Source organism: Sceloporus occidentalis, unplaced genomic scaffold (assembly GCF_023333645.1).
Source record: "Sceloporus occidentalis isolate IW3139 unplaced genomic scaffold, rSceOcc1.0.p SCAF_1, whole genome shotgun sequence".
In the NCBI taxonomy this organism is placed as follows: Eukaryota; Metazoa; Chordata; class Lepidosauria; order Squamata; family Phrynosomatidae; genus Sceloporus; species Sceloporus occidentalis.
Window position 1 is genome coordinate 16,169,717 of NW_028316981.1, and position 27,020 is coordinate 16,196,736.

Consider the following 27,020-nt stretch of genomic DNA (forward strand, 5'->3'; position numbering starts at 1 on the left):
GCTGTGTGGGCACAGGCCCTCCCTGCCGGGTTCTCAGTTAAGGACCAGTCCAGGTTAGGTGGGTGGGGGGGAGGAGTTGCCTTGATCTATAAGAACACCCTTCGTCTAACCAGGAACCATGTCCAACAAACCTCTTTTATCGAGTGTATTTACCTGACCCTAAAGGCCAGAGACAGTCTGGGGATTCTGTTGGTCTACCGGCCACCCCGTGCGCTAACAGATTCCCTGGCTGAGCTGACACAGCTGGTCTCGGAGCTGGTGTTGGAGTCCCCCAGGCTTCTTGTCCTGGGGGACCTCAACATCCCCCTCGTGGCCAGCCATAATCCATCCAGTGGGGCTCGGGAGTTCATGGATTCCATGACTGCCATGGGCCTGTCTCAACTGGTCATAGGGCCAACGCATCCTGCGGGTAATACACTCAATATGGTATTTTGTACGGATATGGAAAGTCCGTGGGCGGAAGTAACTAACATTTCCGTCCTGTCATGGACGGACCATTTCCTGGTGGAGGCAAAAATCAAGGCATCTACCCAGATCCCTCCCGGGGGTGGCGGACCTACTAGAATGGTCCACCCTCGAAGGCTGATGGAACCCAAAAGGTTCCAAGAAGCCCTAGAGGGGTATATGGTTGGATGTGACGGCGATTCTGTTGATGCCCTGACTACCATCTGGGACACTGATCTCTCCAGGGCTATACACAGTATCACTCCCAAGCGTCCTCTCAGGCCTGCTTCCAAAAAACAGCCCTGGTATACTGAAGATCTCCGGGCAAGGAAGCGGGTCCTGCGACGACTAGAGCGCAAATGGCAGATACATCAGGACTTAGCTGGCAAGGCACTCCTAGCCTCTCTTTTAGACGACTATGGAGTGGCAATAGATGCAACAAAGAATTCGTTCTATGCTGCGCGTATCGCGTCTGCGGAGTCGCGTCCAGCAGAGCTGTTCAGAGTAGTGAGGGAGCTTACGCAGCTTCATTCCTCTCTGAACCCTATTTTGGAACCATCCAAGGCCTGCTGCGACCAATTTAACAACTTCTTCGCGGATAAAACCTCTCGGATAAGGGCTGATCTCAACGCCATTATTGGGTCAGAATCCGGTGTAGAGGCCTCCAGAGCTTCCATGGACTCTATTGTACTGGATCATTTTGAGTCTGTAAGTACCGAGGATGTGGACAAGATCCTTAGAAGCGTAAGGAAGACAACCTGCTCTCTCGATCCCTGTCCCTCATGGCTGGTGGCTCAGGGGTGTGTGGGTGTAACCATCTTGTTACACCAAATTATTAATACATCACTCAGGGATGGGCAATTTCCAACCAACTTGAAATTGGCCGTAGTGAAACCGCTGATCAAAAAGCCCTCCCTTGAACCCCTGATGCATAGTAATTATCGGCCTGTTTCGCTATTGCCATTTTTGGGAAAGGTGATCGAGAGGGCGGTTGCACTCCAGCTTCAATCGATCTTGGATGATACTGATTATCTAGACCCATTTCAAACTGGGTTCAGGGCGGGCTATGGAGTTGAGACTGCCATGGTCACCTTGGTCGATGATCTCTGTCTGGGCATGGACAGGGGTAGCGTGTCCCTGTTAGTGCTCTTGGACATCTCAGCGGCTTTCGATACCATCGACCATGGTATCCTTCTGGAACGCCTGAGAGAGTTAGGAATTGGGGGCACTGCGCTCCAGTGGTTCCATTCCTACCTCTCAGGCAGGTTTCAGATGGTGCAGTTGGGAGACGTGTGCTCCGATAAGAGGGCACTTACATCTTGTGTCCCTCAAGAAGCCATTCTGTCTCCCATGCTATTTAATATTTACATGAAACCGCTGGGAGAGATTCTCCGGAGACACGGGGCGCGGTGTTATCAGTACGCTGATGACACCCAAATATATTTCTCTGTGTCTCCGACTGATGCAGTGACCAGGGATGGTATCTCTCCTCTTGAGGCTTGTCTGGACTCGGTAATGGGCTGGATGAGGGAAAACAGACTCAGACTGAATCCAGAGAAAACGGAAGTACTTGTGATAGGTTCCCCAGGTCCAGGTTTGGAGATTTGTCCACCTGTCCTAGACGGGGTCACGCTTCCCCTGAAGGACTCTGTTCGCAGTCTGGGGCTGCTCCTGGACTCGTCGCTTCACCTTACATCTCAGGTGGATGCGACGGTCAGGAGTACCTGTTATCAGCTTCGGCTGATACGCCAGCTGCGACCCTACCTGGGCCGGGGGGGACCTTGAAACAGTGGTACATGCTCTGGTAACCTCTCGTTTAGATTTCTGCAATGTGCTTTACATGGGGCAACCCTTGTACCAAACCCGGAAGCTTCAACTGGTCCAGAATATGGCAGCAAGGCTGGTCACTGGATCTTCCAGGGCCAGCCATATAACACCGGTACTTAAAGATCTACATTGGCTGCCTATTCGCTTCTGGGCACAATACAAGGTGTTGGTTATCACCTATAAAGCCCTAAATGGCTTGGGCCCAGGGTACGTAGAGGACCGCCTCTCTCCATATAATCCGCCCCACACTCTCGGATTGGGTGATAAACATCTCCTAAGAGTTCCAGATGCTAGACGAGCCATCACTACACAAAGGGCCTTTTCCACCTCGGCCCCTAAGCTCTGGAACTCGATCCCCGACGAGCTCCGCTCGACCCCCTCCCTAGCCCAATTTAAAAAAGGGCTGAAAACGTATCTTTTCAAACAGGCATACCCCCAATAGCCCTGTTGTGATCCCTCTCCCCCTCACCGTTGTTACAATTGCTGCTAGCTTGGAATTGTTATTGTTGTTGTTTTATATAATGTTTTATATAATGTAATTGTAAATTTCTGACAATGTTTTTATTGTAAATTGTATGTTGTTGGATTGCAAAATCCACCATTGTAACCCGCCTTGATCTCTGGAAAGGCGGGCTAGAAATAAAGCTTTTATTATTTATTATTTCCTCAGATGCACTTGGTGGAGTGGAAAGCCAGGGACCTGGGTTTCCACTCCACCAAATGCATCTGAGGAAATAGGCTGAAGTCTACGAAAGCTCATGCTGGCAACTTCTTTCTTTCAGTTAGTCTCAAAGGTGCTATAAGAATTCTCTACATACTTGGTTTCAAGATGTAATTCACAGAGGAAGTTGGCCTGCCAATGACTTTTAGTCACTTCTCGTGCTAATGTAACCCCTGTGAATTACTGTTTTGTTCCAGTGTTTGGGGAAACCCTAAGGAGGATTCTGGTGAATTCAGAAAGAGAGGAACTGCAATTGCCAAGACTAGTAGGTCCTTTTCACATCGAATAAGGTCTTCAGTGGTGAGCAGCATATGTATAGGAGTCCTACAATCAAGTCAGTAAATGTATGGAAAATTTAGAACAGTTGATCTGTGTTCAATATAGTATATATTGTAGTTTGCTGCCGTTCAGCAGCATTGCAACCTTGAAGCTCATATGCAAAGTTAAAAGGGTCTACATTTTTATTTCTGGCAACTGTTCTCCTCTGCAGGTTTCCCTCTTTTTCTCAGCTCAATTCACAAGACTGTGTTGTTGTGTACCTTCAAGTCATTTCTGACTTATGGCAACCCTAAAGTGAACTATCATGGGGTTTTCCTGGCAAGATTTGTTCAGAGGTTTGCTGAGGCCTTCCCTTGAGACTGAGAGCATGTGACTTGCCAAGTCCAACACTCAAACCACTGCACCACATAAAACTAGACCCTCTTAAAGGGCTTCCCTCACTGACTAGGGCCCAAACTTTGGTCCTACGAGTGTTTTGGACTTCAACTCCAAGAAGCGTCGAAGTCAGAAGTTCTGGGAGTTGAAGTCCAGAATATCTGCAGGACCAAAGTCTGGGAGTAACTGCGCTTGGGTCAAGCTAATAATTCACATGGGTTACATTAAACTTGGGTTTAAACCAAATGCCTTTTTACAAAACCACTCCTTTTTATTGCTTATTCATAATTTTTTAAAAATATCCTGGCTATTTTTACTATTTTCCAATCCTCTTACTGGAACAACAAAGACTTCTAACAGTTTACTGGCAATTGTTCATTGTTAGACCGGTATCCAGTGGTATCCAGTTCCTTCTTTTTAATCCCTTTATTTTATAGTGCAAGAAATACCATATGGAAGTAAATCCTTCAACTGATGCAAATTCATCCAAAACGACTTGCTTTAAACTAGCACTTTTAAATGAACAATTTTTTTAAGCTGGTGCCCATAACATTTGAACTACATTTTGCTACTTAATATTCTGATTTAGTCCTATATTGGTGAAGTCCTGTGCATTAATTCAATTTTTTTTTACTTAAACCAAAAAACTCTGTTTAAACAAACAAACAAAAATAGGTTTTTGGTGTGTGTTTTTATCTCCCCCCACCAGCCTTACTTGGAAGTCAACTTCTATCTCAATTCCTATTAGGAGAAAAAAGGTTGATCCAAAATGGTACTCGGGGAAGGTCAACATTTGTCAAATTGCTCCCCATGCCCTGGCGCATAAAAATAAAGGACCTTGGGGGGCACAACATTGATTCAGGGGGCAACATGTACTTTCTCCACCCCTGATCCCCTTGAATGAATTTAACCCAGTGTTTAAAATGGAGGGAAAAATAAAGATGCAAAACCACAAGTTGGCAAGATACCACACACACAGATACACTGAGGAGACATAGTTCTCCCATACTTATGAAGGGATATTAAGAATTAACTCCTTTCTTCAGACTTTAAAAATTTTTTTAGAAAAGGCTCATATATATTTCAGTTGCTCTAGAAGCTGCCTGAAGAGAAAATAAACCACATTATTAGTGAGGGCGCGGAGGTCTTCAAGGAAGATCGGCTAGTATTTTCTTTGGTGGGGGTCCTGCTGGTTTCTCTTCCTTCTCTCTGGCTTTCTCTTCATACATCAGAATTCTGTGGAAAGAAGGATATGAATTCACAGCCAATCGTGCCAGGTGCAACTGGATAAATGTAGGTCTCATCCATACCACAGAAATAAAGCAGTTTGCCACCACTTTAAATGCCATGACTCAATGCTGTGGAATTCTGGGATTTGTAGTTTTGTTAGATATTTAGCCTTCAGAGCGCTGCAAATTACAAACCCCAGGATTCCATAGCACTGAGCCATGGGAGTTAAAGGTGGAGTCAAAGTGCTTTAGTTCTGCAGTGTAGCATCAGCACTGAATTCTGAACTTTGTCACAGACTCTCTTTATTCCAGGGATGAAGAATGTATGCCTCCCCAACCATTTATTTATTTATTCATTCTTTCATTCATTCCATTTAGATGCTGCCTTTCTCCCAGAGAAGGACTCAGTGCAGCCATTGAACAACAAAACAATACACAGATTAACATGGAGATCACTTCTCCCTACCCAGAGTCACACAATGTGTGTATGTGTATACACACACACAGACACACACACACACACCCAACTCTCTTCCATGCTAGCATTCTCTGAAGATGCCAGCCACAGATGCAGGTGAAACATCAGGAATAAACTCTTCCAGAACTCAGCCACATAGCCCAAAAAACCCACAAAAAACTATGGATGCCAGCCATGAAAGACTTCAACTTCACATTGTTCAGAGGGGGTTTGCCTTTGCTTCCCTCTGAGGCTGAGAGTGTGTGGCTTGCTCAGGGTCACAAAGTGCATGTCCATGGCTGAGAAGGGATTCAAACCCTAGTCTCCAGATTTGTAACCCAGCACCCAAACCACTACTCCATGGTTGCTCTTCTTCTCCATGTACTCCCCCCATATACTTTGGAAATGTTTACGTGAAAGGTCCTCCCATACCCTCTAGGGGGCAGGAGGGCAATTTGAGCTGTGTTTTTGGTCCATCCTAAGGACATTACCACATGAGCCCCCACTTTTGCCGCAATCACGTCAGTTTTTAAAAAATGGAAACATAGATTATCATATACAGACAGGATAGGGATGGGATCGCTCCCCTGTCCTTATCCTGTAATTAACCCATCCATGACTGCAATAGCGTGAAAGGCTTTCAAATTGTAGCGCTAATACCATCATTACAGCGGCAATGCAATAACGCAAACATCCGTTAATACAAAATGCCGGCCAATGTCGCTTTAATGATGGGAATCTGTGCAACGTAATCTGAAAGTCTTTTGTCCAATCACGGTCAAGGGGGAAGGAGGGACAAGGGGAGAAGAGGAGGCTCTAACATCATCTGACTGCCAATAACAAAACTGCCACAGCAGGGATTGGTAGTTTATTGAGTTTGCCCCATCATTACTGGGTTTGCCCCATCAATGAAAAGGGATGCCCTAACAATGCTTGAGAGACACAGCAGCTACGGGCTGGAGTGATAAGTGATACTGTGATAAGTGGAGTGATATTGTGTGATAAGTATTGCCAAAGGTGCCATTTTACAACTGTAATTGCCATTTTAAAGCCCTGTGTGATAATCTCCTCTTCTCTGTGATCTCTCCAGCACTTGCATGACAGAGGTCTCTCTATAGATAGTCTGGCTGGCAATATATGTCAATGATTAACAGTCCAGAAGGCACTTTTCACATAAATGTGCTGAGTGAGATTTGAAGGGGGGAGGATTCCAATGAGAATACTTTTTAAAAATGGTTTTAACCATGCTCTGTGTTTTAATATTAGTATTTTTAATTTTATTTTTTAAATGTAATTAACGTTTTAGGTTTGTCCTTTTAAAAATTATTGCAAGCCCCTTGAATCCAAGTTTGGGAGTAATGTGGGATGTAAAACCAACAAATAATTAAGTCAGAAACACTCATATTAGTCTTCCAAGCTAACTTCTCACCCATCGCTGTCCAATAGGTATTGGATTCATCAATCAGCCAGCTGCGTACTTTAGAAATTTGTCAGTTATTTCAGAAAACTATGTTTTGGGGGGCATTATAAGATCTTTGTAAATTCACAAACCTGGAGTTTCTGAGACCAGATGGCTCAGATATGTATTATGAATTATGGTTAATTTGTTAATTAGTAATCAGCATTCCTTTCTGAAAGCACAACCTTACCTTGTGAATGCCTCTCTCTTGCCACCCTGAATAATGAGTTGTTTTGCTGGTGAAAACTGAGCATGGCCAAGAAGAGGATATAAAGGTATGTGCAATATCCGAACTTTTCAAATTCACTTGGGCTGCATCTACGCTGAAAAAAGAATCCGTTATGATATTTTTTAAACTGTCATGGCTCGATACTATTGGAATTCTAGGAACTGCAGTTTCTGTCAGAGAGCTCTGGTGGCACTACAAACTACAATTCCCTGAATTCCATAGCACTGAGCCATGGCAGTTAAAGTGGTGTCGACCTGGATTATTTCTGCATTGCGGCTGTGGCCTTGATTTCCATGGGAAAGGGTTTTTAAATCTCTTCTGCCTTTTAGTTGGGTTGCAAAAGAAAGGAAGCAATCCAAAGGTTAGTGTGACATTGCCAGGTTCCATATTTATGCAAGGTATCATGCTGTAATTTCTAATTAGATTAATTAACTCCTTACATTGGAAAGAAACAAAATACATTTTGAGACTGGAGTGAGTAGCTTGAAACAAAACTAAAAATGTAGATACAGTAATTAATCACAGACTCATAAAGAGACATTACTTTAGTAATTAACTACCAAAATAATTTGTCTATACAGTCATATGTAACTTATCTATAGCATCATTAACACCAAAATAATATCTATAGCTTTATGAATACTAGAAGTAACTTATCTATAGAGTCAAAAGTGAGTCCTTGGTCTAGCGCTTATCTAGTTTTTATGAATTTTTAAAATTATTTATTTATTTATTTATTTATTTTTATTTACAGTATTTAACATACACAAAATACAGGTAAGCTTTCTCCTGCACACATTTGCATGTGTTCCCTTCACTGGCAGTTGAAGTACAGGAGAATCCCATTTCAGAATTGGCTTTGTATGCATAGAGGTACTGTGGTCCAATCTTAATGGTTTTGTTCCTTGTATAGAAACACACAGGAAGGGATAACTGTCCCTTTATTGCTAACTTAGCCAGGGCATACAGCCAATTATTATGCAAATTTCCTGCTTGAGGAATGTGATCCTACGGTCACATTAAAGAACAGGAAAATTTTAGTAAAATGAAGGTGACTTTTAAATTGCTCTTTCTGTGTGTATGCCTTCCAGTCACTGGTTGACTTATGGGGACCACATGTATTTCATAGGGTTTACTTAAACAGGGAATCCTCAGCAGTGGTTTTGCCAGTTTCTTCCTCTGAAACACATCCCACCCGAGTACTTACCAGGGCTGACCCTGCTTACCTTCCAAGATCAGATGGAATCTGGTTCATTTAGGGTATTTACTCTTTCTGAATATATTTATATATTTAGTCTTTCTCTTTGTATGTAGCTAAATGAACATTCTGATCTTATATGCATATTAAGGCTTTTTGTTTATATCTGTTTTAGTGCCAGAGACATATTTTAGAAATGGGACTCTTAAGCACGCATTCATGTCAGCCATGTCTGCTGGTATGTATTGTGTTTGTTGTACAATAACTGCAGTGGCCACTGGCTTGATGGAAATGTCACACTGAAGCAGAATCAAGACCCAGCCATGAGATATGCTGATGACAACAAGTGTGGGGGCTGCCCCTGTTGATCCCCAGCATCTGTCACTGCATCGACACTGCAGATTGACACCGCTTTAACTGCCATCACGCAATGCTATGGAATTCCGGGATTTGTAGTTTTGTGACTTACTTAGCTTTCTGTGTCAGAGAGCTCTGGTGCCACGACAAACTACAAATTCCATATTCCACAGGTTGGAGCCATGACAGTTAAAGTGGTGTCAAACTGCATTAATTCTTCAGTGTGGCAGCAACCTGTTTCCTGAAGCACATGCCTCATTCTAGCTAATGGTAGGGCTCGCCTTGCAACTAGGAGTCAGAAAACCTGTGCCAATATACTTCAAAATCAACTAGAGATCTATCAGAAAGACTTAGGGCCTGAACAGACAGGCCAAAATAAAGCTGCTTTGGGTCACTTTGGAGATATGCTGTTTAAATGATGCATGCTTCCTAAGAAGCCAGAAGTCCTAAGGACTGGAGCGTGGTTTTGGTGTGGCTTCTGGCTTCGTAGGACTCATGCATCATTTAAACAGCATACCTCCAAACTGACCCGAAGCAGCTTTATTTTGGCCTGTCTGTTCGGGCCCTTAATCTAACCACTACTGCACTATAAATCACCACACACACACACACACACACACACACACACACACACACACACACGGAGAACAAGAGAAGATTGAAACTGGGACATGGGGGGAGTAGATTAAAAAACAACTATTACTTACATTTTTAAGATAGCTGATCGCTTTCCCAGCATCATACAGATGAAGTCCCGGTAGCAGATGGTTTCACTCATACCTCCGGTCACCTCCGTGATCATCTTTTTCAGCTCCAAATGGGTCTTGGCTGCACCCATCTTTTCCAACATGCGTTTCAAAGCCATGATATCTTGGCAGGCAGGGAAAGTAACGCAGAAAACTATCAGGGACTGGCATACATCAGTAATATTTTTTTAAGTGTTGAAATTGAAGATTCAGGTTCAAGTCTCCGCTGAGCCATGACACTCACTGGGCGATCTTGGGCCAGTTGCTTCCTTGGAGCCTGACCTACCTCAGAGGGTGTTAGTGTGGGGATAAAATGCAGATGATCATATATACTAATGTGAGCTGGAATGTAAAAATAAACAAAGGATGCTGAATGTTTTCCAAGATTAGGACTGAGGAGGATCAGGGTTAAAATCCTTGCTCAGCTCACTGTGCAACCTTGGGCAAGTCACACTATCTCAGCCACAGAGAAAGACAGTAGTAAACCTTCCCTCATTAAATCTTGCCAAGATAACCCTAGGATAGGAATTTGGGGGGGACAGGATGGCTCTGTCCTTGTTACTTTTCCATTGGCATATCAAAAGATTTTTATGTTGGAGGGCTTTTAGAAACTGATTGGAATGTATTTTTAATGCTGTGTGGTGCTGTTTTCATGGTCTGAATATAGTTTTTTTAATGAATTTAAATGTTTTTAATTTTATAAATGGTTTAATTGTTTTAAAATAACTCTATCTATGGTTTTAGGTGCTTTTGTGTAGTTTCAATCTGTGTTGTTTTTAAATATATTTAGGCTTGCCATATCCCGCCTGGGGGCGGGACTTTCCCGGTTTGGGGCGGGTCCACATGGTCCCGCCCCGGTTTGGCCCCGCCCCGGGACACCCCCCTCCCAGCGAGGGCCTGGAGGCTGGGGCTTGGGAGAAGCTGTCTCCAGGCCCCTTTGGAGGCCCTGGAAGCGGCTCCGCGGTTGGAGCTCCGGCTGTGGGGTCCTCCAAGGCCTCTGCGAGGCCGAGGAGGAGGCCGCTTGCCACTGCGGCGATGGCCGTGATGACAGGTGGCCCCCACGCTCCTTCCCGGCCTGGGAGAAGCCCGAGGCTTCCTCCCAAGCCGGGAAGGAGAAGGAGGACAAGGTTCAAAAATGTGGGACCTTTTTTTTTTTAAATTTCCTGGCCAGGAAATTTAAAAAAAAAAAAAATAAAAAAAAAAAAATAAAAAAAGGTCCTACATTTTTGAACCTTGTCCTACATTTGTTCCGGTTTGGAGGTCCTCAGCTATGGCAACCCTAAATATATTAGTCACCTTGAGTCTCATTACTGGAGAAAGGCAGAATATAAATTATGATGATGATGAAATCTGCACTGTAGAAGTAATGTAGTTTGACACTGCTTTAACTGCATTGCTCAGTTTTATGGAATTATGGGATTTGGCGTTTTGAGCTATTTACCTTCCTTGTCGGAGAGCTCTGGTGATACAATGAACTTTGAGACACGCTGATGACAGCAAGTGTGGGGGCTGCTCTTGTTGATCCCTGGTCTGTCACAGCATCTATGCTACAGAATTAAGGCAGTTTGACACCACTTTAGTTACCATACTCAATGTGATGGAATTCTGGGATTTGTAGTTTTGTGAGCAATTTAGCCTTCTGGGCCAGAGAGGTCTGGTGTCACAACAAACTACTAATCCCAAGATCCCATAGGATTGAGCTATGGCAGTTAAAGCGGTGTCATACTGCATTATTTCTGCAGTGCAGATGCAGTTGATGATAGGGTTGGAGTAAGTGAAAGTCAGCTTGAAGGCACATAACAACAAACTGTCTTTCTCTGGTCTGTGTTCATTAGAGACCAAGGCTGGTTTTTGTTGACGCGAGTGTCTCATGCACACACATGTGAACCCAGTACATGAACAAAACTCACCTATATCACCTTGTGCATTGAGGTCAAATTCCATGTATTTCTCTGCAAAAGAGAGCAGATGAAGATAAAAATGCAATCGTTGTTTTGCTAGATCACACATAAACTTTGTTGCAGGGGTAGGGAGTCTTTGGCAGCTCTCTAGATGTTTATGATTTTAGCTCTCATCATCCCAGCTTGGCATAGCCAATGGCTAAAGGACATCTTGAATATCTGAAGTCCAAGATCCAAGCAACCAGGCCTGTGTTGTTGGAGCCACTATCAATCAGTATAGACAGTACTATATGGTGGAAAAGAATCAATGGTCTTGGTCAGCCCATGACAACATTTGCCTTCTAGTTGTATCTTAGTTGTAGGATTGGGTGCATGGCAAACCTCCTCTGAACAAATCTTGCCAAGAAAACATCATTATAGGTTTGCCTTAGGATCGCAATAAGTTGGAAACAACTTGAAGGCACACAACAAAGGGATGGACAGAGAGTTGCCCATAGAAAACAGAAATTAAATAGCTGGATGTTTCTGAGGACTGGGTGCCTGTTTGTTCACATGTACCCACCTCAGTGCTCCAGTGTGAAATCACACACCCCTCAAAGTCCTTTATCACGGTTACTCACTCTTAAATATTTCTAATTTTCCAGCTAACTCTTCATCGGTGTTATATTTGGGGTCATCCAAAAATTCCTGTAGAAGAAAAACAAAGGGAAGAGGCTGATTAGGGTGGGAAGAGCATGCAGTATAGCCACAGTGGGGCAGGGCTGTGGGGTCAGTATCCCAAATGTTTGACTCCAGCTCCTCTATTTTAATATTGTCCAACTCCACTTCCTTCATAAATGACCAATGTATTTTAATTATTATTGTTGTGTTCCTTTAAGTAATTTCTGACTTATGGCAATGCTGGGACGCACCTATCACTGGGTTTTCTTGGCAGGTTTCTTCAGAGGGGGTTTGCCATTGCCTTCCTCTGAGGCTGAAAGAGTGTGACTTGCCCAAGGTCACTCAATGGGTTGCCATGGCCAAGCGGGGATTCGAACTCTGTTCTCCAGACTTCATACACCAAGACTTGAAACTACTACAGCACACTGGCGCTTGTATTATAATTAGTAATAAAAACTTTGCTATAGTAAAATGGTAGCACAAGGCATTTCATCTCCACTGTAGGAATCATCAATCTTCTTATTTATTTGATTAAAATTTCTTAATGGAATTAAAAAAAATATTGTGAAAGTAAATAGGCAACAAATTAGGTATTTAATACTATAAGGTTTTTTTTTAAAGCTGGAGTCAGAATTGGTACATTTGTACTGAGGTCAACTTTTTTGAGATTTTGAAATACCTGTATTTGCATATGCATACATAATAAGCTATGGATGACTCTCAAGGACATGGGAGTGCCACCATATCTGATAGTCCTGATGGGAAATCTGTACTTAAGAATATGCTATTTTCTGCATACAAGTTGAACAAGTAGGGTGATAGAATGCAGCCTAGTCTGACCCTTTTTCTAATTTGGTAACCGTTTCTTCATATTCTGTTCTAACAGTGGTTATCTGAAAATGGATAAACAGAATGGTTCCCAGTTAGGAAAGGGGCTGGGAAAGGCTGCAATCTTTCACCCTACTTGTTCAACTTGTATGCAGAAAATATTATGTCAAGAGCAGGTTTAGATTCAGAAGAGGAAGGAGTAAAGATAGGAGGAAGAAACATCAACCATCCAAGATATGTTGACATAGTGGAAAACTTCTTAGACTTGGAAAAATTATTAAGGAAGGTCACCAAAGAAAATGCAAAGGCAGGTTTAAAGCTAAACATAAAGAAAACAAAAATAATGACCACAGAGGAGCTACATAAATTCAGCCTAGACAATGAGGAAATTGCGATGGTTAAAAAATCCCTGTGCCTTGGATTAAACATTGTTCAGAATGGAGATTGCAGTCAAGAAATCAGAAGACTAGAAATGGGAAGGGCAGCGATGAGTGGAGAAAAGCTGTAGGTTGAAATCCTTGCAGTACAAGGTGCTAAAGAGTAAAGATATACAACTGCGCACTAAAGTCAGAATTGTCAAAGTCATTGCATTCTCCATCATCATGTATGAATGTGAGAGTAGGACAGTGGAGAAATCCAATAGGAAGAAAATCATAGAATCATAGTATTGTAGAGTTGGAAGAGATGTGATGTTACTGGAGGAGAGTGCTGAGGATACCATGGATATTGAAAAATGCAAACAAATGGGTTCTAGAACAGATAAGACCTGATGTCTCCCTGGAAGCTAAGATGATCAAATTGAGTCTGTCATACTTTGGTCACATCCTGAGAAACTACCAGTCATTAGAAAAGACAATAATGCTATGAAAGGTGGAGGGAAGTAGAAAGGAAGTCTGCATGGATAGATGGATAGACTCAATAACGAAGGATGGGGTCTGACTTTGGAGGATCTGGGCATGGCAATGGAGGACAGGAGGGCTTGGAGGTGTCGTATCCACAGGGGTGCCATGACTTGGGGTCAACTTGAGGGCAGTTAACAACAACAATAAACAATGAGAGATCTTGGAGATGGACCCAAGTCTAAGTGCAAAATTCAATTATATTTCATATATACATTATATCCATAGCCTGAAGATAATTTTATACAATATTTTAAATAATTTTGTTCACGAAACAAAATTTGTGTACACTGGACCATCAGAAAGCAAAGGTGTCCCAATCTCACTCACCCATAAAAAAGTTTTCATTTTTGGAGTATTTTGGATTTTGGAATTCTGGATAAGGGAGATTCAACCTGTATTATTAAATATGATTGCTGAGTGGAGAAAAGCTGTAGGTTGAAATCCTTGCAGTAAGTAAAGATATGCATATGTTTGACTAACAATAAAATGCATTGTTGATTGACAACTAGAATGGTTCTTAGCAACATTACTGCCCCATGTGTTCTTTTATGAACTTCTGGAAAGTCTTTGGGGCTTCAAGATATTTCTGATATTATGCAGCCCACATGCTTGTGCAATCGCCTCTGGGGGAGGATTGACATAATATTTAAAACTACACCACAGTGAGTATGAGCTCATCTTTATATCAGATTCACGGCTTGCTCAATAGATTATGAAACTGAATGTTTAAAGATGCAACTGTGCACCTTGCCCATCCACTCACATTTCAGATGGGCATTCCAACTAGAATAATTCAGCATTAGGGATGGAAATAATATTTTTAAATGGTCACAATATTTTTTAAAATGCACACTATTTTTGAAATATTTGAAAGTGGAAAAATTATTTACAAAATAAATGTTGGTTTCACTTTTTTGGTAGTTCAATCTCTGTTTAACTTTGGTATTTTGTGGATTTTAAACTATTTTTAAAAAATCTGTTGTAAGCCTCTGTGTGGTATAGTGGTCTGAGTGCTGGACTACAACTCTGGAGACTGGAGTGCAAATCCCTGCTTGACATGGACACCCATTGGGTGACTCTGGATGAGTCACATTCTCTTAGCCCCAGACAAGGCAAAGGCAACCCCCTTCTGAATAAACCTTGCCGAAAAAGATGGACTGTAGTAGGAATATACATATATATAATATATGTAATACAATATAATGTGGCTCACTGTATGTCAGAAAAAACTTGAAGGCAGATACAACTATGGTGTGGGACAGACGGTCCCAAAGCACCATGCCGCTGCCAATTCTAGGGTTAGGGACAACAGCTGCATGGTTCCTAACCCAGGTACGTGCGGGCAGCATCCTGATGGCGGCCTCCTGTCAACATGGGGGCCGCCATCTTTACGTATCGGATGCACAGTGTCCGCATGTTGCGGTGCGTCCGTTACGTCACAAGTGCACCATTAGCACACTCGCGATGTAACCAAGGCACTGGAAAAAGAACCCAGAAAAACCGGGTTCTTTTAACTCCGGAGGGATGTCACGTGGTCTAGCGGCTGCGGCATCCCTCCGGAGTTAAAATGGGCACCTGCAGACTGCTTGTTTTGGGCGGACTGTACTGCGCCAAAAGTTGTCTGGTCCCTAAGTGGGATAAAGATGCGATATAGTAGTGTGTGTGTATGTGTACAACACACACATACACACACAATGGGTCACTTAGAATCAGATAACTACACAGTGTTCTACTCATGAAATGAAAAGACACAAAGAAACAGAGATATAGCAAAAGCAGTCAAAGGATACAACACAAAATTGAATTGAATCATGTCACTAAGGCTTCAGGGAAACCCTATGAATATTACTATAATCCAAGTATATGTGCCAGCCACAGAGACAGAGGAAGAAGAAATTGAAAGATTGTATGAAGGGGCCCAGGAAGAAATTGACAACACACCAACACAGGACTTCAAACTAATCATAGGTGACTAGAATGCTAAAGTAGGCAGCAAAAAGGATTAAACAACAATAGGCAGATTCAGGAAATAAATAAAGCACAAGAGCAACTGATAGAATTTTGCGAAGCCAACAATCTATTCATTGCAGATTCTTGCTTCATAAAGCCAGAAAGGAGATTATATTCATGGACCTTATCTTAGGTGAGTTGAGGGAGTGGGCACACTTAATTGGTTGCTTCAGGCAATGGATTAAGTTAACTGGCCTCCTTACCTTATTAAGGGAGTCCAGAAATTCCTCTTGTTGGACCTTCAGTGCCCCAAAAGCCTTTCCTCCTGGGAGGTGAAACAAAAGGTTAACAGGCATGTTATAATCGCCACAACTTCCTCAACCCCTGCCTCCCCCCAGCAAGTATTTTGTTCTGTTGGAGGTTCCCAGTTTCCTCATCTAAATGCAATTTCCTGACCGGGGTGTTGGGGAGGGCAAGCTATGTTTTTGACTTCTGTCAACGATTTTGGTTTGGGGTCACTGTGTTGCTCAGATAAGCAAAGAGGAACTAGACCAAATTTCCCTGACTCTGGGTTTTCTGCCTACCCCAAATAGCAGAGAGGAACTGGGAGGGATGGCAAGCTGCTACTGTCATAAGAGACCATGGCTTGAGGGTGCAGCGAGAATTGAATTGAGGGATTTTGTAAAATTGGGGATGAAGGTCGGAGAGAGATAAAGTGGGCTCTTGACTATCTCCAATAATAGAGAGAACATGTCACAAAAATAGAGGACCAAAGTAGAACAAGAGCTGTATAGAATAGGAGAAATGCACTCATCAAACTTTGGAAATGTTATTTTTTTTGGACTGCAGCTCCCAATGACTGGCCATGCTAGCTGGCAGAAGTTTATCACATGGGAGGCAAAGCGCCCAGAATCCGTGGATAAACGGAAATTCAATCCGAGAATATCCCTCTTGCAGAATTGCTTTCAGACGATGTCCCCTGTATTAAACCTGTGAGCTGATTTTTACTTTCGGGATTTCCCTGAAAATAAAAAGTGTCCAAATCCCACACTTTAATTAACGGGTTAAATGTGGGATAATGGCGACGTCGGGGGACATCATCTGAAAACAATCCCACTTTTGTGGCGTATCTCCGGATTTAACTTCCATTTATTCATGGGATTTGGGCCGTTCCCTCCTGTGTGATAAACTCCTCGGAGCTGTAGTTCAAAAGGAACACTGCCCCCTCCCCAAAAGCAACTCTTCTAGACTCTAATACAGATGCAAATTCAGGAAAAGATGCATTTTGCAACAAGATACAAATTCAGAAACAGATATATCATGCCTAGATGCACATTTAGAAATATAGTCATCCCTCCCTATTTGCGGCTTTGATATTTGTGGATTTGATTATTCACGGATTTCATTTATATGTTTTCTCTAGGACTCTGTGGTCAATGTCCAACATACACTGACCATAGAATGGCACTGGAGTACCTACAAATGGTCTTTCAGTGCAATTTTTAGTTAAGGTTGACCACAGAGTTGCACTGGAGGACCTAAACTAAAAATTGCACTGAAAGACCTTTTGTAGGTACTCCAGTGCCATTCTATGGTCAGTGTATGTTGGACATTGACCACAGAGTTGCACTGGAGGACCTAGAGATTCCTAGAGAGGTGTCCTCTCAAGTAAAAACAATGTTTTTGTTATTTGCGGTTTTTCCATATTCACGGGGGTCTTGTTACCCCAACCCTAGCGAATATGGAGGGACAACTGTAATTACTGTAACTGAAGTAGAAAGAAAATACATTTCACCATAGTCTGGGAAGCTGGACATCTGGTGCACTTGGTGAGTCTGCTGTTCAAGTATTAAATCGGATATTGTTGGATTGCAACTCCCATCGTTCCTTATCCTTGGCTATGCTAGCTAGGATGGATGGAAGTTGTATTCCAGCAACATGTAGAGGGCTACTTATGATTGTTAGTAAGCCCAAGGGACCTCCTGTTCTCTCAAGTTTCGTTGTCTTTAAACTGGACTAAAAAAAAAAAAATCAAACAGTAGGGGCCTCTCATAGAGGGTTGTTCTCTTTAATAAAGTGGTGTGCATGGCTGCCCTAATGGTTCTGTCCTATGGAATCCTGGGACTTGTAGTTTAGGGAGCAGCATTTACAATTGCCAGCTAGAGAGCTCTAGTGCCTCTCCAAACTAAACACTCATTATGTAGGACACAGCAGCCAAGGTAGTTAAAGTGGAATCATAGCACTATAATTATGTATAGTGAAAATGTTGCAGATCAAGGTTAGTCACCCTGGTTTCTGTCTAGGTATTTTGGACTACAATTGCCATACCCCCACAAACATGACTAATTTTCAAGGATGATGAGAACTGTAGTCCAAAGCATCTAGAAGATCCCAGTTGGTCTTGAATATGGGACCAAGAGGAGAATGTGCCTGACTGACAAAATGAAGGCGTTCAAATTATAACATTACAAAGTACAGTGCAACCTTGCTATCCACTGGGGTTTGGTTCTAGGACCCCCCCATGGACACCAAAATCCATGGATGCCCAGGTCCCATTAAATACAATGGCATAATAAAATGGTGTCTCTTATGTAAAATGGCACATTCAACGTTTGTTTTTCTGCAATTTATATATTTTAAAAATCTTTTCAAGCCATAGATATAAAATCTGTGGATATGGAGGGCTGATAGTGGGGTAGTTTTCTCAATATGACAAAAAAAATTAGGCTAGTGATTTTCAACTCTTTTTTGGCAGTGGTCAACAAGGAACTCTTGTAATATGCCACAATATTCTGTGAACTTCTCACACTCTCTCCTCCCTTGATTTCGTCTTTCTACCCATACCTCTGCTCTGGGTCCATGAAGGAAGAGGATGAAAATATGTGAAGTCAAATGCTTTCATGGGTGGCATCCATAGTTTTTTGTGGGTTTTTCGGGCTATGTGGCCATGTTCTAGAAGAGTTTATTCCTGGCGTTGAGAAGATGCCAGCCATAGATGCTGGCAAAACATCAGGAATAAACTCTTCTAGAACATGGCCACATAGCCCAAAAATGCACAAAAAGTAAGGATGAAAGTAGTCTGAACAAACACGCAAACAAAATGAAAGCATAGAAACAGGATGTTAGAAACTCAGAACCAAAAGTCACAACTGCAACTGTAGAACTGACAGCTTTTCAGCCTTAGCAGATGGACATTAGCAGAGGACTCAACTTCCAGCATTGTTCCTTTAAAACCTTCAGCAGCTGGTTTCAGATAATAATGAACACCAAACTGGTGTTAAAAGTCCAAGAACATGCCAAGCTGGGGGCAGAGGTTGGCAACCTTGGCTGGTTGGATTTTGAGATTCCCCTCAGCTTCCTTTTTCACTGTTTTTCTCTCCTGTTTTTGTCCCAAATTGTGTTACATCTAAAACTTAATATTCATTCATCCCTGAGATACTACATAATTGTTACATAACTCTATGCTTTTTCCCCTGCTGTGAATCATTTCTCATGCCCAGCCTCTCCCTACACCTGTCACAGAGCTTGGAAAAGTTGCGTTTGTGGGGAAAACAGCAACCAGAATCCTCCATTTGAGAAGTATAGTCCAAAAAAAGTAACGTAACCAGGGCTACATCTCCATTGCAGAATTAATGCAGTTTGACACTGCTTTAACTGGGATTCAGCTATAGAGCACTCTGGTGCCACAACAGTCTACAAATCCTAGGATTCTATAGGATGTAGCCATGACAGTTAAAGTGGTGTTAAACTGCATTAGTTCTACTGTGTGGCAGCAGCCTCCGGTTGCCAGAGTGATAACTGGAGAAAGTTTCTGTAATGGTTTTGTGGAAAGGGGTGTTTTAGTAGGTGTTTCTTGCCTTGCCACCAGGCAGCAAGCAATCTCTGCTGAAATTCCCACTTTCACACAACCATTAAAGGTAGAAGAACCTTCTCTAGTTTCCACTGTCCTGCCCTATATTTTAGTGCCCTTCCAGCCCCTTCAGGTGAAGCCCTGAATGACTGGTACCTTGCGGATTCATGGCTGGTCCCTTGGTCTTTTCTTCGGGTGGCTCCACTTATTCTGAACACTGTAGTGGCTCTGGTTGGACTTGTCCAAGTTCTCCCTCTCTATAAATGGTTCCTTTCCTCTTTACGCATGCACATATCTATCTAGCTATCTACAGCTGCATGAGGTGGCTACTTCCTCTTTTGCTCTGAGCAACCGCGTTTCATTGACACAGAGACATAATGTGAGAAGAAGCAGACCACACTTTTGAGAATGGTTGCACTGTGGAGAAGGACCGGTGAGAGCGGAAGTAGCAGCCTCCCTTGTGAGGAGGGCAAAAGGAAGGCTCTGGGCAAGGAAGTGGGCAGAGGGCTGTGAGTGGGAAGTAATCCTAGGTGCAACGTAGACAGGGCCTTTGCAATCATAATGTTTCCAGATTTCTACTTTAATGGACTTGGGGTGCTGTTGTTGTTGTTGTCATTGTTGTCAAATCATTTTCTGGTTTATGGTGACCCTAAGGCGACCCTATCACAGGATTTTCTGGGGCTGAGAGTGTGTGATTCGCCCAAAGTCACCCAATGGGTTTCCATGGCCAAGCAGGGAATCGAATCCTGGTCTCCAGAGCCATAGTCTAACATTTAAAACAGTGGTTATCCAACGTTATTTTAATTTGTTGTATGCTATATTTTATTATTTGAATGTTAATATGTATTAATATGTATTATTAAGCAGACACTAATCCTTTTTGCATATTCTCCCACTCTGAGGCCAGGTCATCAACAACAGAACAATATACAGATTAACATGGAGATCACTCCTCCCTACCCAGGGTCGCACAGTGTGTGTATGTGTGTGTACACACATACACATAACTCAACTCTCTTCCATGCCTGCACTCTCTGAAGATGCCAGCTACAAATGCTGGCGAAACGTCAGGAATAAACTCTTCTAGAGCATGGCCACATAGCCTGAAAAACCCACAAAAAACTATGGATGCCGACCATGAAAGCCATCGACTTCACAATATGTATTATGTTTAAATATTTTCATAGAATGCATGCCATAGGCAGGTTTATTTTATCTATTTTAATTGATTGTATGTACAGCGCTGTGAAAATTTACAGTGCTTTATCAATAAAGCTTAATAATAATAATAATAATAATAATAACAACAACAACTCTTAAACAGTGTGGTGGGATCCCCAGGTGGCTGGGCACGAGAGCTACTCAAGAAGGGCTTGAAACTTGTAGCCCTGATCCCTCCTCTTCTGCCCCTTCCCCAACTTTGTATGTGTAAAATTTACACATGCATTGAGTTAAATACAGAATTGATTTAAATAAAACTGTTCTACTTGGAGCAAAGTTATTTCCTTATATGAATATGAATATACATGAATGTGCAGATGAAAATATGTGCACTAAACAAAGAAAATATCTTTTTATTCCTTTACTATGTCAGGTTGGAGGGAGCATGACGTCTACATGTAGATGTAAAGTGGGTACAAGGGTAAAAAGAACCACTGATTTAACCCACTACACCATGCTGGCTCATTGGAGTCCTGTTTAAGATGGTAGACCTAATTGGTAGACTTAAGTCTTTGAAAGCTTATGCTACTAGCATCTTTCTCTTATTTAGTCTTAAAGGAGCTACAAGATCCTTTTGCATATACAAATATGTCTCTGTTTAAACAATTGCTGAAGTGTCATAGTTCAAAGATGGGTGGTATAACAAATCAAAATGCAGATATTGGTTCACCACTAGCAGAGGGCAAGTCATTAGAGTGCATTGTCCCAAAGATATCCACATACTCCTGGGGCTTCTTCTTTGTCTCCTTTATCTTTATTAATAAAGGCAAGAAATGATAGCCAGTCTGTTTCAAACCTGTCTTTGTTCATGTGATTCTTAACTCAGTTTACATGAGTTAATTTTCAAAGTACAGTCAGCCCTGCATATCCACAGATTCTGCATCCACAGCTTCAACCATCCACAGCTTTAAAATATTTTTTAACAAATTCCAAAAAGCAAATCTTGATTTTGCCATTTTATATAAGGAACACCATTTTGCTACCCCATTGTATATAATGGGACTTGAGCATCCACGGATTTTGATATCCAACCAAATCCCGGCAGATACCAAGGTCCCACTGTATCATTAAATTCCAAATCTTGTCATACCAATTTGACTGTGATTCTAAACTTTTGGTTCCCCAGAAGTTTAGACTTCATCTCCCCAAAGCCCAAGCCAACACAACTGATTGGCAAGGATTCTGGGAGGCCAAGTCCAAAACATTGGGAGGATCAAAGATTGTTGTTGTGTGCCTCCACGTCATTTTTGGCTTATGACAGCCCTAAGGCTATGGGGCTTCCTTGGCAATTTTCTTTAGAGAGAGTGTGACTTGCCTAAGGTCAGCCAGTGGGTTTTTATGCTCAAGTGATGAATCAAACCCTTATCTCCAGAGTCATAGTACAATGCTCAAATCACTATACCATGCTGGCTATGTAAGACATGCCAATTTGGGCAACGAAGGTGCATCCTTATCTTCTTCATAGGTGATAACCAATCAGGCTGTAAGCAACAGACATGACAGCAATTTTGATGGGGCAGGTTGGCATTGCCTCTTTTAAATATATTTAAGAGTGCCAATCCGGGATACAAGATAACAGGTTTTCCTATCAGTATCCAGAATGGGAGCAGAGTTTGGGAACACCAACATCCCTGATAATTACAATATTTAGGGAGGTGGTTCCAATTATACACACCGATTTTAGTGGGGTTAAATACCCTGTTTATAACATGGTCTTGTTAGTGTCAGCTGAGATAATTTTTATGGGATATGAATTCAATATATGTGCCCATTCTTTGTCACTAAGCTTGTAAGTTGACCATTTTCTCAATGCATTGAGTGTTGAAGTGTAGAAATACAGTTTCTTGTCAAGAATGAGAAAATATGTGAGTATTCTTTACAAGTGCACAGCCCTGGATGGAGAATTGGGCACCCCCTTTTCTCTGCTCTCCTTACTTTTGCACATTTGTATTTAAAAGGCCCGCAGGCAAGAAACTGCCTCCCCTGTTTGTAGACCCTATCCCAAACTCTATTAGGCTGCCTATGGAGACACCACACTGTTACTTTCAGAAGTTTATTTGGCTCTGTACAATGGAAATGGCAGATGTGTATGTTGCTACCAGATGGTGGTTTAGGTTCTGGATAGTCTCTCCTTCCCGGATCAAATGGCACCAAGAATCCAGTTATGATCTGTGGTAGTCTAATGGCTGCAAGGATATTCATGTGATGCAGGTCACCTGTCAAGACTGAGAGAGGGGGAAAAAAGGAGAGTATACATGAAATCAATGCACTCTTGTTTTACAGTCAGCTGGAATGCAATTAGCCTGCCTAGTTACCCTAAAGGCATCAGATCCTGTCTGATCTTGGAAGTTAAACTGGGTCAGCCTTGGTTAGTACTTGGATGGTAGACTCCCAGCAAATACCAGATGTGCTAGGCTGTATTTCAGAGTAAAGAACTGGCAAAACCACCTCTATGAAATTCATGGGGTTGCACATGCATATAAAGGAAGGAGACATGTTGGATTCCAAAGAAACATCTTCCTTGAATTTCAAATGGATACTAAATTTCCTTGGCTTTGAAAATCTACCAGTGACCGCATGGCCAAAGGGGGAGATGCCAGCCTTCAGAGAGCCCTCCCTCTCCATCTGAACTAAGACCAGAAACAGCAAAATACAGGCCAATGACTAACATCTTCAATTTTTTTCTCCAGTTTGCCTGATGAAGAAGCCAGTGTGACTTTGAAAGCTTGCAACATGTAATTGTGCATTTTGGTTGGCCCCATAAAGGTATCACTGTTTGGATTTTATAGCACATGCATACAGACACACAGAAAGTGCAATTAAATTACTAGCATTCTTTCAGTATACGTTATACATTTTCCATGACATTTCTGCAAAACTTGTCTGAACTGGACAGATTTCAATAGAATTTCACTCAAAAGTAATTTTAACCACTGGCTATTTGTACAGTCAGAACTTTGTATTCATGGATTCAACCATCCATGGCTTCAAAATACATGGTCAATTCCTGCTCCTGCAAGACCTTTAGGATGCAATTCTATGCTCACCTGAGACTAAACCCCATTGAACTCAGTGGAGTTTACATCTGAGTGTGTGTGTGTGTGTGTGTGTGTGTGCGCGCACACACACACACACACACACACAGACTGCATGGTTAATGACTCATTTCCTGTTTCTGGCCAGAGCTACTGATGTTTCTGTTTAAAACTTATTGTCAATCCAATCACCACCATCATCTATAATTATTAAACAAAAAATTAAATGAAGCAGCCATTTGTCTGAATCTAAAAGACAATACAAATCATTTTAGGGCAGCTGTAATCCTATTTGTTGTTGTTGTGCCTTCAAGTTGTTTCAAACTTATGTCCATCCTCAGGTGAACCTATCATGAGCTTTACTTGGCAAGATTTATTCAGAGTAGGTTTTCCATTGCCATCCCCTGAGACTGAGAGCAAGTGACTGGCCCAAGGTCACCTATGACAGAGAGGGAAACAAAAACCTGGTCTCCAGAGTTGCAGTCCAACACTCAAAACACTATGCCACACTGGTTTGCACAGTTGTACTCAGTAAAGCTCCTCTCTGCATGAATACATGTAGGGACTGCACTATCCAGAGATGTGGAATTAGTAAGTAAAAAGACTGAATTAATAACTAAAAGGACTAATTTAGTAATAGTAGCCAGGCTAACTGAAAAAGCTGAACAGTAACTGAATAGATGTTGGCTGATAAACTGATGCTCAGATGTAACAAAATGCAGGTAGGCAATTTGCCTGTCCACAAGGATGTTGTTACATCAGGCCTGAAGTGCATCTACATTGTAGAAATAATGTAGTTTAACACCGCTTTAAATGCTGTAGTGCCATCCTATGGGATTTGTAGTTTTACAAGTCTTCCCTGCCAAAGGTTGGTGGTACCTCACCAAACTACAAATCCCAGGATTCCGTACGATGGAGCCATGGCAGTTAAAGTGATGTCAAAACTGTATTACTTCTACAGTGTAGACGCAACCCCAGTCAATTGCTGGACAGCCAGGTGAATTTATTTCAACACTGGCAATGGGAAAGTGGGGCTGCCCTTGCCCTTGAGGGCAGCCAGTTAGGGACTTTATTTTATTTCATTGCATTGCATTTCTATGCCACCCTTCTCCCAGAAAGGGACCCAAGGCAGCTCACAAGATAAAAACATGTTTAAAACTTTACAGTAATATTACTTTGGAGGGATATCTGAAGGTTTGCCATTGCTGACCCTTAGCATCTATGCAAGGCCAGCTCTGAGTCCAGTCTGTTCTACATGTTGTTGAGATCCTTATTTTAGAAGCCCAGGTTGGCTGATAAAACCAATTGCCTCATCTCCTGGGTAGAAATAGCCTAGTTACTGTTCTCCGTGCATTGATCAAACTCCACTTTGAACTAGTACAGTAGTGGGACCATCTTTGAGGACTGCCTGGATACTGCGGTATGTGGTTGCTAAGATACTATCTACATCTGGCTGCTGGGATCGTAGTTCTGCCTAAAGAGAGAGCATTGCATCCGATCTGCTTCTGAGAACAAATGAAGGGCTGAATTGTTTATGAACCAGCCGAGGCTCTGAGATCTGATGGGGCGGCCATTCTTTCTGTCTCACCATCCTTCCAGGGGCATCTGGTGGGAACCCAGGAGAGGGCCTTCTCAGTGGCAGCTCTCAAGCTCTGGAACCCCCTTCCCAGGGAAGTTAGATTGGCACCATCCTTACTTTCTTTTTGCAGACATGAAAAGAATTTGCTATTCCATCAGGGGTTTGAAGAACGATTATGGCCCAGGACAGACTGCCCCAAAAGGGTGGCCTGCTGGCGACCTATTTTCCTCTGCAGGTATGTCGCAGCCCACAAACATATGGATGGGACACTGCCATTTTTACGCCACCACTGCGTACTAGGGTTAGGGACCATGCGGTTGCCATGCAGTCCCTAACCCTAGTATTGGCACCGGTATGCCGCTTGTTGGTGGTGTGTACGAGGACTATATAAGGCCCCTCTTATACAATGAACCAGACATTACTAATGGCTCTGTGTGTGTGTGTGTGTGTGTGTGTGTGTGTGTGTGTGTGTGTTTTAATGCTACAGTGGGCCCTTGGTTTCCACTAGGTTTTGGTTCCAGGACCTGCCGTGTATACCAAAATCTGTGGATGTTCAAGTCCCATTAGATACAATGGAGTAGTAAAATGGTGTGCCTTATGCAGCCCTCCATATCCATGGATTATTTACCCACAGAGTCAAGCATCCATCTATCAGCCCTCCATATCCATGGATTACTTCTCCATGGATTCAAGCATCCACAGCTTTTAAAAATATATAAATTTCAAAAAGTGAACTTTGATTTTGCCATTTTATATAAGGGATGCCATTTTCCTATGCCATTATATTTAATGGGAGTTGAACATCCGAGGATTTTGGTATCTGGAACCAAACTCCAGTGGATACCAAAGGCCCTCTGTATAAAATGACAAAATCAAGGTTTGCATGACCTAAGAGGACACATAATGGATGCCGAATGCGCCATGGTCATTCCTTGGCAATTACAGTTAAGTAATAGATCTCATAAAGCAAAAAGTCATAAAGATCTTTGAACAAGGCACTGAAAAGTCACTACCCTGTTGCAGAACATCAACAGAGCATTAACTAATTCAGATTTCCAATGGCAAACTTAAAATTCATTATTTTAATTTTTTAAAAAGAGGTCAGCAGTTTTTTAAATATTTTTTCCACATGGAACAAAGTTTCCAAGTGTCTTGACAGTGCAAGAAGAAAAACTGATTGCTTTTTTTCTCATGGGAATGGGAGTCTAGAATTACTATCCCTGCTGAGCTGCAAGGACCCATGTCCTGAGTCAATACAGTAGTAGGTACTTTTCCATGTTGTGTAATTCACCTGGCTGCTGTAGGGAGGGTTGTGTTGTAATCCACAGTGAAAGCATCTGCATTCCCATTTCCATCACTGACCAGGATCTCTGCAGAAGGTGTACAGCAGTTTGACCTACAAAAGTAGAGGAAAGATAAGAGTGATATAAATTGGACAACTTGAGGAGCAAAACTGAGAACTTGAAATCTACTGGAAATAAAATTCTACTTGAGAAAATGACATGCATGGTTCACTCCCTTGTAGGAACTGGATTGGTTTGAGATGTGAATGGTATATCATAGACTGAATCCACACCTGCAAAATAATTCAGCTCCAGTTCACAATCTTCTGCTCCAGTTTGACCCCGTAATGCCACATTCAGCAGTTTTAATCTGAACTCAGTTTGGTCTAGAAAGCCACACATTTTTCCACACTCAAAATCACATCAGTGCAAAAGGGTGTTTCTACCATGTCCACGTGTTAAATGAACTGGATTATTTTAGGTCACACAA

General features: G+C 42.3%; 2 protein-coding genes across 2 annotated transcripts in view; both read right to left on the reverse strand.

The window, feature by feature from the left end:
• Window positions 1–3,749: 3,749 nt before the first annotated feature.
• On the reverse strand, window positions 3,750–19,660 carry AIF1 (allograft inflammatory factor 1). The gene is made up of 6 exons (XM_089488799.1): window positions 19,569–19,660; window positions 15,826–15,887; window positions 11,843–11,909; window positions 11,232–11,273; window positions 9,283–9,445; window positions 3,750–4,882 (listed from the first exon to the last, which is right to left on the reverse strand). The coding sequence occupies exons 1-6, from the start codon at window positions 19,579–19,581 to the stop codon at window positions 4,795–4,797; spliced, it is 435 nt and encodes a 144-aa protein (XP_089344925.1). The 5' UTR covers window positions 19,582–19,660; the 3' UTR covers window positions 3,750–4,794.
• A 3,012-nt stretch (window positions 19,661–22,672) lies between these two features.
• Window positions 22,673–27,020, reverse strand: part of LOC149320946 (von Willebrand factor A domain-containing protein 7-like) — a 32,162-nt gene continuing 27,814 nt past the window's right edge. Inside the window, exons 17-18 of the mRNA XM_089488811.1 lie at window positions 26,539–26,643; window positions 22,673–22,858 (exon numbers count right to left, since the gene is read on the reverse strand). Coding sequence (XP_089344937.1) covers window positions 22,846–22,858; window positions 26,539–26,643 — 118 coding nt within the window. The 3' untranslated portion in view covers window positions 22,673–22,845. The remainder of the gene's footprint in view (window positions 22,859–26,538; window positions 26,644–27,020) is intronic.

Excerpts from the sequence above, each read along its gene's own strand:
- AIF1 (XM_089488799.1), bottom strand. Across the intron at positions 11,910-15,825 it reads TTCTGGACTCCCTTAATAAG|GAATTTTTGGATGACCCCAA; the intron begins GTAAGGAGGCCA and ends TTTCTTCTACAG. Across the intron at positions 11,274-11,842 it reads AAAATTAGAAATATTTAAGA|AGAAATACATGGAATTTGAC; the intron begins GTGAGTAACCGT and ends TCTCTTTTGCAG.